Source organism: Aythya fuligula, chromosome 11 (assembly GCF_009819795.1).
Source record: "Aythya fuligula isolate bAytFul2 chromosome 11, bAytFul2.pri, whole genome shotgun sequence".
Taxonomy (NCBI): domain Eukaryota; kingdom Metazoa; phylum Chordata; class Aves; order Anseriformes; family Anatidae; genus Aythya; species Aythya fuligula.
The window spans coordinates 19,236,423-19,250,876 of record NC_045569.1 but is presented as its reverse complement, the minus strand read 5'-3'; the positions used below and the strand labels follow the sequence as shown (position 1 = coordinate 19,250,876).

At 36.2% G+C, this 14,454-nt stretch overlaps 1 protein-coding gene across 7 annotated transcripts in view; it reads left to right on the top strand.

Annotated features, from left to right (window-relative positions):
- The window catches only part of DENND4A (DENN domain containing 4A), a 49,725-nt gene that overhangs the window by 30,477 nt on the left and 4,794 nt on the right, over nucleotides 1–14,454 (top strand). For all 7 annotated transcript variants that reach the window (XM_032194934.1, XM_032194929.1, XM_032194935.1 and 4 more), the window contains 13 exons: nucleotides 4,880–5,013; nucleotides 5,887–6,022; nucleotides 6,738–6,944; nucleotides 7,048–7,176; nucleotides 7,442–7,586; nucleotides 7,721–7,840; nucleotides 8,721–8,861; nucleotides 9,731–10,824; nucleotides 11,788–11,998; nucleotides 12,645–12,739; nucleotides 13,226–13,401; nucleotides 13,505–13,651; nucleotides 14,102–14,312. In XM_032194934.1, coding sequence (XP_032050825.1) covers nucleotides 4,880–5,013; nucleotides 5,887–6,022; nucleotides 6,738–6,944; nucleotides 7,048–7,176; nucleotides 7,442–7,586; nucleotides 7,721–7,840; nucleotides 8,721–8,861; nucleotides 9,731–10,824; nucleotides 11,788–11,998; nucleotides 12,645–12,739; nucleotides 13,226–13,401; nucleotides 13,505–13,651; nucleotides 14,102–14,312 — 2,946 coding nt within the window. The remainder of the gene's footprint in view (nucleotides 1–4,879; nucleotides 5,014–5,886; nucleotides 6,023–6,737; nucleotides 6,945–7,047; nucleotides 7,177–7,441; nucleotides 7,587–7,720; nucleotides 7,841–8,720; nucleotides 8,862–9,730; nucleotides 10,825–11,787; nucleotides 11,999–12,644; nucleotides 12,740–13,225; nucleotides 13,402–13,504; nucleotides 13,652–14,101; nucleotides 14,313–14,454) is intronic.

Genomic DNA, 14,454 nt, shown 5'->3' with positions numbered 1-14,454 from the left:
GGCAGAATATATTTGAAATGTAAACTTATTTCAGTCTTTACTTCATTTTTTCATAGTTTCCTACTGGAGCTTTCTGTTTTCCTTTATTTTTTTTTAGGCTTCATTTCAGACTCTTGAAAGTCTAAATGTATTATGAGAACAAATCAGCATTGCTGACTTTCATATGTATATAAGCTTTGAAATACCGGCCTATAGTAAGAAGGGAAGTATTCTGACTGCAAAGTAGCAACTTGAAGGCTCTTTATCAGAGAACTATATTCCTTAAATATAACTGAGAGCATTTATTTTTATAAATGTATAATATTTTATGCTGCAGTTCAGGACTGAGGTTGATGAGCAGCACAGTAGCTGATATGAGGCAGTCTCATATTTTAATTATTTTGAATAGAGCGTTACTTTTTTTTCCTTTTTCAAACATGCTGGCCAGTCCTTTCTAATAATAATTCTCCGGTTACTGTTAAAGTCTTAGGATTGTACTGAAACTGAATAATTAAAACAAATCTTTCTCAATCATCCTTTCATTCATACTGCAGCTACTTCCTACCCTCAATTTCAAACCAGTTTGCTGATGTAAATACCTTAAATACAGTGTTTGTATTAATAGTCATCTTCTCTTAGATGAGTGTTTTTCTAATAATACATGTATTACCATCATTTATCGATGGATATGAAAGGTATGGATTTCTTAAATAAGCAAGATGCAGTATCATGTCTCATACAAGCTTTGCATAAGCTGTTTGTTTTTTTCTGAGTGCCGTTAATCTACCATCATATTTTGTTGCAGTAATGTAATACTTTGCTCTCTGTTGCTCTGTCGTTTGTAATGAGAAGGATGGGTGATTGTTAAGGATATAGTGGCCAGGAGTGTGAAAATGCAACATGATCACAATTGGTGTTTTTCATGACATAAGTTTAGACCTTTTCCTTGATTGGTGCTCACAGTAGTAGATGGTAGAATGTTGGATTTCCCAAATCAGAGTGGATTGATTTTTTTTTTTTAGTCTTTCATGGAAGCATCACTCCAATTTTTAAAAATCCTATGTTGTTTACAAGGAAGGTCCACATTAGGATTATTGAGTACTGTGAGAAACTCGTTCTCTCCAAAGAACATTAACTTCTGAAAAATCATCACCTTTCTGAAGAGGATCCACATAACTGTTTTGATTCTACTTGAAAATTCCTAAAAATATTATTTTTTTGTGTTCAGAAAAACAACTGAAACCTGCAGTCTTATTTCTGTTTGCTTCTACTATAACACAAAAGAAGTCATGAATATTTTAAGAAATTCTACACCTACTTGTCTTCATACTGGCTACCTGTAACATTCTATTCTAGGACACTAATGTTTAAGTAATGCACATGTTGTCTACGATTTCCTGTGAAGTAGGTCACCAGCTGTTTATTCCATAATACTGAAGACTATGTAAATTGCTATTTTGCAGAAAAGACACAGTGCAAAAGAGCTAAAAATGAATCGACATTTGAAAAACAAATCTGAATTCAGTTAAGCTTAAGTTTGAGATGAATGTAAAAGTATGCTATCATGATATTAAATATTCTTTATAGCTTTTGCTAGTCTGAATATTTTATTAGTAGTGGTTCTCAAAAGTGTGCTTCACAGTTTTACAGCATGTGTTTGCAGGCATTTGTAGGTTGGAAATTGATTTAAATACAAATATTTATTTAATGTTCACTCTGATTATGCTAAAGTTCAGTTAAAAGGTCTACAGCGTGTAGCGCGTGCTCTCCTGTTTGTCAGTGTTTAAAAATGGGAGGTATCATAAACAGGAATATACAAATGTGACTAAATACTTCTGGACGCTACTAAGTCTTCATTGTGTTGCAGGTTCTCTCTTACTAATGTTAAATAGAAGCTGACACTCACATAGTAACTGCATTTTGAATAAACACCCCTATCTGTTCTGTTTCATTTGTGGAATGGTTTATGAGGGCACTGGAATTGGTGTCCTAGCTAATGTTATTTTACCTTGAAATTCAAATAGGTCTCCTGAAAGAGTAGTTCTTAGGCTGGTGATGCCACTGGGAAGATTGCAACTAATCTGTTGGAGCTTTCACCTTTTCTTAAAGGTTAAGTAGGTGCTTGCACAGCTGAAGCTGAGGCTCATATGTTCTAATGCCAGCCATTCTGCTAACTGATGCTGTTGACAGCTTCTTTCCAGTATGAAAATGCTCATAACAGTGTCATGAGAATAAACCTTACATAATACACTTGTAGTTCTCCAACTTGTATTTCTGGCAGTGATGAGTTCTTTGTTTTGAGGGGACAACTACCTCTGTTCCTGAGCTAATTGTGGGGGAATTGACACATTAGAAATACTGTGTGTAGGATTTGCCATGGTTTTAGAATTTGCTTGCAAAGCTAGGTTTTCATTGGCATGAGGAAGGTGGTTCCCATGTAAGATCTCGTTAAACAATGGTATGTTTCCTTCATCTTCTCCTGATTCTTCCTGATTTTTTTTTTTTTTACGGTGCTTACAGTAAAGAAAGTCAAGATATTAAAGTGCACCAAGTAGTGCTGTAGGAACTAGAGTTTTAGGCAGGGTGTTTCATCTTTATGACCAGATATCAAACTTGAATGATTTCATTTGAGTGAATATTTTCTTACATATTGTCTTTCACTAGGTGAACCAGTACATGAAAGGGTGTACGTGAAAGAGTGATGTCATGGATTGAATAATGATAGAACACTTTTTCATAGGTAGTTACAAACCACCGGGTTGAGACAAATCTTATGTACCATGAAATTAGCTATCCATAAAATATTACTTAAGCCCTGCCTCAAATCATTTACAAGAATATTTTAAGCTGAAGAATAATCTGTTCTACATGTTATTTTATCCTAGGCAGCAGACAAAATGGGTAATTAAGAATCTCTTCTGCTGGTGAGAGGCATTGGCTAATTGTCTCAAGTTTTCATTTTCCCATGAACTCAAAAATTACTTCAATTTGGAACATATTTAAGCTACTGACTTTATTGTATTTCACTGCTGAAACTTGTAGCTCTGGGTTTTTTACATCTTTAAAAGATTTCATTTTTGTCTATGTTTCAGGAGCCATATGTTCTTGCTACTTGGCTGATTAGATTTGCTAATACTTTCCATCTGTCTCATGCAGTAAAATGTGTAATTAAGAGCACCTTTTTGTATGTTTATCAAATTTTAAATGTTTAAGAATTTTATTGAAACTACTTGATATATTTCCACCTCTCTGGAGGGAGAGAACTGTAGAAGATGTCATTTTTTGCATGAATCTTCTGTTGCTAAACTTCTATGGCATGAAGAACCATAGATCTTTGGGTTCCGCTGGCTGCTTATTAGCTTCATTGAAGTAATGTACCATTTGGCTGTAATTTGATTTCCATTTAAACCATTTAAATAATGGCTGTAAGTGTAAACTGTGACGGTATTTGAACTGAACACTGGGACTATCAGTATCTGAATGAAAAGCACATTCTGTGTGCTGGGAAGTAAACAGTTTTTGATAGTGCCAACTCTTTGAGATGGAGGCATCTCATCCCGCAAGCAGAAGCAGCACTTATGAGGTATTGGAGCAGACGGAATTGGTCACAGACGATCTGAGACAAAGCAATACAAATACCAGCAGAAATATTAACTGAAGGCTTGCATGTGGAATGTAATGCACATTATATTAGCTCTGTTCTTAGTGGTTTCTGTAATGTGAACAGTAGCAACAGGAAGCTTGTAGTACTTTGTTAAAGACTCTTCATCTTTTTCTCAAAGGGAGGCAGTTCGTAATTTCCCAGAGTCTTGTTTGGAGTGGCTGAATGTTGCTTTGGTTCTTTATTTTTATTATCACAAACAACGAAATAAAATGCCTTCAGTTAATCGTTGGACAGCTTTTCTGCCACTTGATCCTGCAGTTTGCTGCTTTGAAATTTGCCTGGAGCATGCTGCTGTTGATAAAGCAGGGGAATTAATTTGCAGAGAAAGCTACCTTTGAAACTCTTACCAGCCCTGCAGTTTACTAGGGACTCTTGACTGAAGGTAGCATTGCTGTGATCAACCTCTTTCTCTCAACAACAGCCAGGCTAACAGAACAAAGACATATGGTCAAATTACCAGTTACAAAGATGAAAACAAAACAAGTGTGGATGAAATTTATGCTTTCTGATAATATTGCAAGTTGCCTTTCTTAGCCATGAAGTGCATTGCTGTCCTAGCTATGAGAGAACAGGGCCACCTGATGTCTGCTCTATTTTCATACATACAACTGAGATGTCTGAAAGAGGGGAAAAAAAAGTCTTGAAGCTGTCCTTCACCATTCGGGTGAATTTTTCTTTTTAGAAAGCCCAAGCTACTTCTACCCCCTTTAGGTCAAGTGACTTTTTATTCCATTATTTCTTTGAAGGTGTGTGTATTTCTATCATCTCTGCAAGCACCTGAAATTTCTTGATAGTGTTGTCTGTAGATTCTTTATAGGTTAGATGATTGAATAGTTCGTTACTATTTACAATGCTTGAAATGGAGGTGAAAGAAGCTCTAATTTTTCATGTTTCAAAATAAGGTAAAAGTTACTGCTGCAGTTGCAAACATTTACAGAAATGTTCTTACGCAGAATGATCAGCCTCTTTGTACAACTGCTTACAATAATTACAATAATCACCTGAAAACAGGCAAATCAGAGTGTTTCATTGAGTGTTGACTATTGGTTTGGTAAAGTTTACAAAAAAGATACAACACTTATTGTTCTCACTATAATTTCACAAGGCATCCTTACTCTTAAAATACAGTCCTTTGATGCTGATACAGACTCGGCATTGCTTGATCATATGGCTGTAATAGCAGAAAATACCATAACACTAGGAAACACCAGTAAATACTTCTTTTAATTTCTCTAGGTAGATATGGACAAAACTGGGGAAACACGGCTTATAGAGCTGGATGAGTCATACAAGAGTGAGCATACAGTTTTCATAACACCACCGGAGATCCCTCATCTGCCAAATGGTGAAGAGCACCCTCTACAATACAGGTGACTTAAAAACACAGTAGGATACTGGCCAAAATCATAACAGTGGCCCTTTTGTTGTTTGTTTCTATGTTCTTGTATTAGCCATGAAGTACAGATTTTTTCCTGTTGCTTTTTATTCTGCTGAAGTAAAAACATGTAAATGAAATGCCTAGTATACCAACTCTTTAGAAGTTTTAATGGTTTTGTGCATGTCTCCACGTACACAGAAGCAGTAATACCTAATGAAGATGACTGTATTTTCACATTACATTGTGCTAGCTATTGACGTTTTCTAAAGTTAAAAGTAAAATTAATAGACTCAGTCTGTTGGCGTGCTGCTACTACTGATGATACAATCTGAAAATACTATTTTTGAAAGAGTGCCTTGCAGAGAATCACTGAAAATTGGTGTTACTAATTTAGTAATTGTCAAATGAGTTTGTCTATTGGTTTCTTCGTTAATTCACAAAATCATTTTTAAATCTAATTTAATCTTTTAGATAGTTTGATATTGTTTGTATTGATTTTTATAAGCCTCTGTGATATAATGCTTGCTGGGAACTAAGATTTTTGGATTAACTGGAATCAATACATACTAATACATTTGACACATTAATTAAAGGAAATGTTATTAAAGCAAATGTAGCTAACAATTTAAGTTGCTTACACTGAAATAACATGTTGAGGGACTGTTTCTGTGCAGACTTATGCTCATGAAATCATGCAGATGGTTTAGTAAACCACTTTGTCAATGGTGTCTTTTGAGGTTTTAATCCTGTATTTTCTGTTTCCTCTGTAGCTTCTAGTGCAACTGTGTAATTTTGTTTGCTGTTCTATAGTGTGTTTACTTTGGAACCGCCTTGCGGGAGTTAAGTGACACGTTTCTTTTTACAGCTATAATGGGTTTCCAGTATTAAAACTAGATTTGTTTGAACGACCTGAAGGATTTCTTACAACACCTAGTAACAAACTGTCCTCAAAAACCAGTAGTCCCAACAGCCCGTCACCGATGTTCAGAAGAACTAAGCAGGTACTTGCAGGTATTCTTATAGTGTGAGCTACTTTAGAAAATATTGGCTTGCTGCATTCATTTTCTGTTCAGCTGTAAAGACTGACATTGAAGAGGCTGCAGCCTAATGATTCTTTGCTGATGTGGAGAATATAAGATAGCAATGCTAATTTTTCTTTGAATGTTTACTTGTACTTACTGTTTTTGCTTATAATGAATTGTACAGGGTTCCTGGGCACAGATGGCCACTTGCTGTGCTGTCTCCACTCCTTCAGTGTTCTTTATCCTGTTCTCCATGAGCATAAAGGCCAGGTTGGATGGGGCTTTGAGCGATGGAAGGTGTCACTGCCCATGGCAGGGGGTCTGGAACTAGATGTTCATTAAATTCCCTTCCAGCCCAAACCATTCTGTGATAAACTGCTGGGCTTCCACATCCACTTCTTGTTTGTTTTTTCACTACCTGAGATTTCAAGACAGGCTCTAACCTTCTCATATGTTACAAAAATACGTACACAGAATAATCAGCTCATGTTTCTTGAAATTTAGGATGGGAGTACTGCACAGCAACTGTATTGTAATCCCTCAGTTTGCTTTCATTTTCTTTTCAACTTCAGCATGAACAACATATTCAATCATGTAGTTCCTGTAGATAAAAATGATGCATATTTGATTTTAACATTTCTATTTGTGTAATGTCTGTGTAAATACACAAATAATGTTTTTTGATTCTTTACAGGAAATTAAATCTGCACATAAAATTGCTAAGAAGTACTCATCTATACCACAGATGTGGTCCAAGTGTTTGTTACGTCACTGCTATGGTCTTTGGTTTATCTGCCTTCCTGCATATGTGAAAGTGTGCCATTCAAAAGTTAGGGCTCTGAGAACTGCATATGATGTCCTACAAAAAATGCATACGAAAAAAATAGATCCGCCTGATGAGGTAAAATAAGCCAACCCCAGAACTTCAGAAATAGCCCGCAGTTTTAATGAATAGAGTATGTATTTGACTGTGAAAGGACAATACTAAATGTGTGTATTTTCAGGTGTGCTACCGAGTACTTATGCAACTGTGTGGACAGTATGGTCAGCCTGTGCTAGCAGTGAGAGTGCTTTTTGAAATGCAAAAAGCTGGCGTTGACCCTAATGCCATTACTTATGGCTATTACAATAAGGTAAGTATTTTCAAAGGGTGCGTGTGTGTGAGCATTTTTATCAAGGCGAATAGAAGCAATCAAAATAAGCTTCAGTTCAGGTGTAATTCTATCATTTCAAGTAATCAGAAGAAATTCAAGACAGAATAATTGTTGTCTTCACCTTTGTAGGTTTAGAAGTCTACTTTTATAACTGCCAATGTAACCCAGTTTGAAATGAAGTTAATGATTCACACATGACTGTTCCTTTGGATGACTTTATTTGACTTTGATATTTCCAAAATAGGCCGTTTTAGAAAGTACATGGCCTTCAAGCAATCGAGGTGGCTATTTCCTATGGATGAAGATAAGAAACGTTGTTTTAGGAATAGCACAGTTCAAGAGAGCATTGAAAAAACTGCCAGCAAGCACATCACATACGGCCGTTCCTGGTAGAGTATTCAAGTACTTTTCTTTATCTCAATGCTGAGAAATTATTTCAAATAGCTTTCTGTTGTATATTTCAAATAGCTTTCTGCTAAATAACATAATCATCATTATCCTGTTGTTCGCTTTTTTATGATAGGGGGACTTTCAGACTTCAGCAACAACACATCATGCAAAGAAGAAATCAGGCAAGGGAAAACTTGTCTTCAAGATATACAAGAACAAAAAGAAGACAAGAGAGAGAGTGACTCCAGTTCTTGTATGTATCTTGTGAATACAGATACCTAGTTCACTGTGGATATATGGGGATTTCAGCAGAGCTATGTGGGGCAGTTGACTGTTTTACAGTGAATGTGTGTGATAATGCCATAATGCCAGTTTATGCTCATGCCTGAAGTTCTTTTTTCTAAGTGCAACTAACTTAGATTTTAAAATTGCATTTTTTTCCCCTCCTCAGTTTCAATAAGTTATGATAATAGAAAAGACAAATGATAAGTACAGCGTAATGGTTTTGTCTTTAAAAAAAATAAAAATAAAAATTGCTTTAAAGGCCTAATCAACCAGAAGGCCTCTTCTACCAGTCTGTTTTCTTCCTAAATCCCGTAAGAGGAGAATGACTGAGTATTTGCAGGTCTGTGAGATCAGGTCTAAATTATTCATCTCCCTAGAATTTCTCTAAATCAAGGAGATCAAAATGAGAATGGCTTTCGATTTGCTGTGGACTTCCTTTAGGTTTCTGCTCATGATTTCCTTAACTGCAGTTGGGAAGCATAATCTCTTTATGAAAATGTGTAACAATCAGATTTATAATAGCCATACATTTGTACTACACAGTTCCCCATACACAACTCATTGAAAATACTCTTCATAATAAAAGTTGTCCCTTGTAATATAATTATTTTAAATTTTTCAGTGTATTTTCCCTACAGCTGTTGTAAAAGTCATGTTGACAATGAAATATCCATAGATCAGTTCTAGCTTGAAAATCTTTGCACAACTAAATATCGACCTATGTATTATGGGATATATGCAACAAGCTGTCATTTTAATCCTGCTTGAAATGTCTAATAGGTAATGAAAACTTGTTTTAAGTTAATTTCTTTGATTCTGAAGAACTGTCTGTCTTTTTCTGTACACAGTGTCCGAAGTGGAGAGTGCAAAAGGGAGTGGTGACTGTCTACCTAAGCTAAATTATCATAACTCAAGTAACGCCAAAGCTGCTTCTAGCATAGTGCGGCTCAATGGTACTGTTGACAATACGACAGCAGAAGCTAGCACTGGTAAGTGGAAAAGAAAATAAATTTGGATTCTTGTGTAGTTTTTTCTTATATGTATTTCATTTTCAGTAAGACCTCTACGTAGCATGCCTTGAGGTCATTTGTCCCCATAACTTGCAGTATTTTATTGGTGTAACAGCAATGGCCGATAATATTTGTGTGAGTGAGTTTAGGTTATAGGCTGCATATGCTATTTCAAGATTTCTGAATAGTTTGCATTTCCAGATTTATTTCTCTTTTCTTTTTTGCTGTACTTTACATCTGCTTACAAAATCCTGAGTCTTCTGTTTTGTTCTTATAAACTCCAGCAGCTCATAATTCTTTCAGTATACTTAAAAGAAACTTCTAATTGCTTTCACGTGTAACAAGTGATGACAAATCTGGCTACTGTAATACTGTTATCTGGGCTTGAAATACTGTAATGTTGTCTTTTAAACTCTGTATCCTTATGCCCTGATAAAAACAACAGAAATTTCTATGACGAGCTCCTATTGTAGGCTCTATTTCTAATACATCAGGTTAGAAAGCGTTGCTTTTTTGCTATTTCCTAGATATCTTTGCTATCCTATCCATAGCTTTCAAACCTCTTAATAATACTTCTCCAAAAGAACTGTATTGACTCCCTTTTAAATGTTTTATCATCTGACCATTTGATGGGCAAGTAATACAGAGGTTAGTTTTTTAAGCTTAGTTTTTTTTCAAAAGCTATGATCGTGGTCATCTCAACTTTTTGATCACTAGTACAGTACATAGCAAATTTCATCTCTTAGTGTTGTAATCTGAAAGATGAACCAAACTTGTATTCTTTTATTATTTTGTTTAGTTTTCTTGCATAGCAAGAAGTAAAGTATCTTATCTCATCTGTTTTCCAGAGAGTTCTGCAGGATTGCTGTTTACATCATCTTTTGAGGATGCCAATGAAGCAGAAGTTATAAAAAGTAAATCCTTAAGAAAGAGACATAAAAGTGCAGTAGAACCTGACTTGAGGGAGATACCATGGGAAAGCAGGAACCGCAATCTGAGTGGAGATGGCTTAGTGGGACTCATGATCAATAGAATAAATCAGGAAGCAAACCCTGGAGAAATAGTTGAAAAACTAGGAGCTGATGCCAAAATCCTATCTAGTGCATTACAGAAAAGCATAAGGCCAAAAACTCTTAATATCAGAACTTCCTCCTTAGGATCTAAGAGAGAAAGTCTGGAGAAAGAATCTAGTGATGAAGATGCAGGTTTTGATTGCAGTTTTACAGATAAAACAGAGTCTCCAGTTATCTTTGATTTGGAAGACTTGGATGCTGAACCTGAAACATCTACAACAGTGAAGTCCTCCAGTGAAAAACCTAAAAGGCTGCAACGAAAGAGCAGCTTTCCAGTAAAGCCAGTTGAAAAGACAGATGTTGAGACTGGATTTGATCCACTGTCCCTGCTAGTTGCTGAGACAGAACAGCAGAAAGAGGATGAGGAAGAGGATGATGACAGAAGTGTTTCAACCCCATCTGCAAGGCGAGATTTAGCTGAAGAAATAGTCATGTATATGAACAACATGAGCAGCCCTTTGTCAAGTCGTGCCCCAAGCATTGAGTTACAAAAACCCTTTGATGACAGAAGTGCTAATAAAAAGAGCCCAACAGTCATCCAACCATGTAGGAGGTCCAGCCTTCCCCCAAACTCCCCAAGGCCTTCCAGTCTTATCAAATCCAAGAGTTATCACATGAAAACTGAAGAAAAGTCAAGAGATAGGCTTTGGTCCTCGCCAGCATATTCCCCAAACAGTCCAGCAAAGGAACATCCACAGGAGGCAACTAGTGCATTAACACTTGTGTCTTCACCATCGTTCAACCTGGATACACTGTTAACACCTAAGTTCGATGTTCTAAAAAGCAGCATGTTTTCTGCTGGAAAAGGGGTTGCAGAGAAGGCTAGCAAGTGGTACTCGAAATTTACAATGTATGCTGCATCCTCAAAGGTAATTTTCTGTCATTCCTTGTTTTAGGTACTGTGTAAAACAAAAACAAATTTTTTTACAAAAGTCTTTCCTTTATTTAATCACTGGCTCCTATGTGGTGAATCCCCAGTTTGAATGACGTGCATGGGGGTAAACAGTTTAAATTGTTTTAATCATGTTTGAATTGCCAGGGCCTTAATTTTATTGTCCTGAATGGAACAGTGATTCTATAGAAAGCATCAATGGATTTTCCTTAAAGTAGTTGCATATTGTAGAAGTTTTGGCCATGCATGGGTTTAGAGTATACTTAATGGAAGAACGTAAGTATGCTGTAGCGTGTTGACAGGATGGAGAAGACTGCTCTGTCTTTTTGTCAGAAAAAAATAAACTTACTTAACTAAACAAAAAATATTAAAATGAAAAATAAAGTTCAATCCTTTACAGCTTTTGCGAAAGAAGGGAAAAATGGTTGTATTAATTAAGTGGTTGAAGAGTAGTTCTGTAGTGAGGTCATTTGGTTGGATTGTTTTTTTCCTGTGATGAACTCAAACCAAAACTAATTTATTCCTAAACCTTGGGAATGAAAACAGATGCAGTTTGCTGTTGGTGCTACCACCGTATGGTCTTGATGTGGCTAAAACCAATCAGAGAATAATTAAAGAGTCAATGATGTCTTGTCTATTCTATGTGTGTTCCTACAAGTGCTCTTATAGCAATAAGTAAAAAGTTATAGGGTTAAAATGTTTGTCTTCTAACAGAAAGATCTAAATTAAAAATCTTTACAAAAAGAATCTTCATGTAGCTATTTAGGTGAGTGAAACTCACCTTGTTTCATGTTGGTTCAGAATACAGATCTGAGCTGAGTGACTTTCCAAGGAGGTAAATTCTTGCCTTGAACTTTTAGTGACACAAAGAAAGTTGCCTCTTATTTTCTGGAATATTTTTGTTCTCCTTTTCTCAGTGGAATTTGCTTTCTTGTCTCAGGATCAAAATTCAGACCGAGCAAGTGTTTCATCTCTTGGAGCTCTAGATTCAGAGTCTACTTCGTTAACTGATGAAGATGTCTGCAATGACTTTGAAAGTGCTTCTCCTCAGGAGAATACCACGTCAGAAATTAAGGGAATTGGCCTAAGCAGAACAAGCCTAGAAAGCTCAGCTTCCCACGATGGCTCATCAAAGCAATTTGACCAGTGTGGTAAGAGACAGCTTTTGTGTTGCATTCATCGATCTGAACAAAGTATTTATATTTTTAGAAGTTCTTTCATAATTCTTGGGTTGGGATCATCTTAGACAGTAATCATTTATGTGGGGGGAGGAAAAAGTGCATTTTTTTTTCCTTTTTCTACTTGCAAACTCTTATTCATGCAGGTAGGTCTGTACCTATGGACATTTTTATTTTAGAAACTTGTTTTGGGTGTTATTTCTTGTGGAATAGCTTGCAGAGTAACATCCTGCGCCTAAATAACTTTCTGGGTGAGGCAGCACCTCTTACCCTTCCTTACTTTTTGTCCGGACAGGAAGTGTACATATGAATTACCTGATCTGTAAAAATTGTTTCCAAGCTGCCAACTGTTGGAAAAGAAGAAAACTGGACATACGGAAATTCTGTGTTGGATTTTCATTTTCAGATTGCATTTTCACTGGTGTTGGTGCTGGGCAGATGGCAGCTTCACACTCCAGTTTTGCAATTCTTCCTCTCTGAAGTGTATCTGATTTGCTGCATCTTCCATCACACGTTTTTTAACTGCAGAATTGTTTGACCAGAAAGACAGTTTCTGGAATATGCAATTTCAGTGTCATTAATATTTTGGGTTTCTTTTTTCTTTTATTGTTGTTAATAGGTTCTATTTCCAAGTTTCCCTTACCTGACAAATCCGAGTTGATATCTTCTTGCAGTACAAGTAGTACCAGCGTGTTTCAGAACTACGCTATGGAGGTACAGAATGATTTAGTGATACTTAATTGATATGCTAGAAGTTTGTCTTGAAATGTAAAATCTAAATCACAATTTAAAATTCAAGCTTAAAACTAACCCACTGGAAGATAAATATTTCTATAGCAGGGTTGGTTTTGGTTTATTTCATGAGGATAGGACCTGATGCCAGTCTACTTGTTACAAATAAACCAAGACCTTCCAAATTTATTTTTGCATTTAATACTTTTTCAGTGTTCATTCTAGTCATTTTCCATATAACTTGCCTGCTATTACAATTTGGATTTAAGATCTAATTAATTAATTTGGATTTAATTGTTCCAACCAAAGCAAGAAAATGAACATGTGGCCAAATTTGTATATAGGTGGTGAGCAATATTCATCTAAGGGCAGAGATTTTTTGGCCTATAGTTCTGTTTAAGTGCTTTGTAAAAGAAAAGTAATTTTGAGAATGTGTAATGGTGGGATTCTGTCATCTGCTGTATGCAGGTCCTTATCTCAAGCTGTTCGCGGTGCCGAACTTGTGACTGTTTGGTTCACGATGAAGAAATTATGGCAGGTTGGACAGCGGATGATTCAAATCTCAATACTACATGTCCTTTCTGTGGCAATTTATTTCTGCCTTTTTTAAGCATAGAAATTAGAGATCTTCGGCGACCTGGAAGGTAATAACGCATTATTTGAATTTTCCTCAGTTTTGAACGCTCATTTTTGTGATTTTTTTTGTAGTTTTAAAAAGATAACGTTAAGCTTTTGTTTTCCATGCAGGTATTTTCTGAAGTCCAGCCCATCTACAGAAAACATGCAGTTCCCACCACTTTCTTCAAATCAAAGTGGGAAGTTCTGTAATACGGCAGCTACTGTTGGCCTTGGTACATCTCTAATGTCTGTTCAAGAAGATTTAAATTCAGATAGGTAAACATGCAAATTCTGGTTCTGTTTACGTGGAAATTACTTTATTCTTTGTGGATGTGCACTTATTCCTTATTAAATTTCATATGATACTAAGGTTCTCTGAAGAGAACTTGATTTAAGAGAGTATCTCCTTACTGCCTCTTTATTTCTAAATTGGCCGCATCGTGCTCTTTCAACATGGTGTTCAGCTTCATCCATGATAAAATACTTGCAGAATTACAGCTGTCTATATGAAGCTTTGTGAACTCTTTTAGGAAGTTTGTGTCCATTACCAGTGCAAGGGGAGATGAAACTTATTCTGTAGCATGAGTGTGGTGGCTGACAAGGTAGAATTGGTGGTGTCAGGTCCATTCTATGGGACTTCTAGTTTGTTTCTGCCTGTTTGTGTACATGTTTGAGCACTCGGAGAAAAACAGAATGCTGACATTCTTAACTTTTTATTTCCCCCAGCAAATCTAAGCAGCATGACAGTATTTGTGCCAGAAGTATCCAGATCCCCTCCGGAAGAAGACAAAATGCCTCTGGGTCAGAATGTACGAGTCACCCTGTAGCAAGGAGTATCAGTACTTTTGGTCCACTGGAAGAGGACGAGAAGGAAAACCAGAAGATCAGCCATATCATTCCTACTGGTAGCCTGCCTGCTACTTTGCAAGGACCAACAGTGTGTAGTTTTTCTACCTTAAATATCACTGTTTCAAGTGTGCAATAGATTCAGAAAATGTGTAAACATTAATTAGGAAAACAGATTTAACTATCCGGAGTTACCAGAAATAGTAGGTTGTATTATTTATACTAAGATTTGT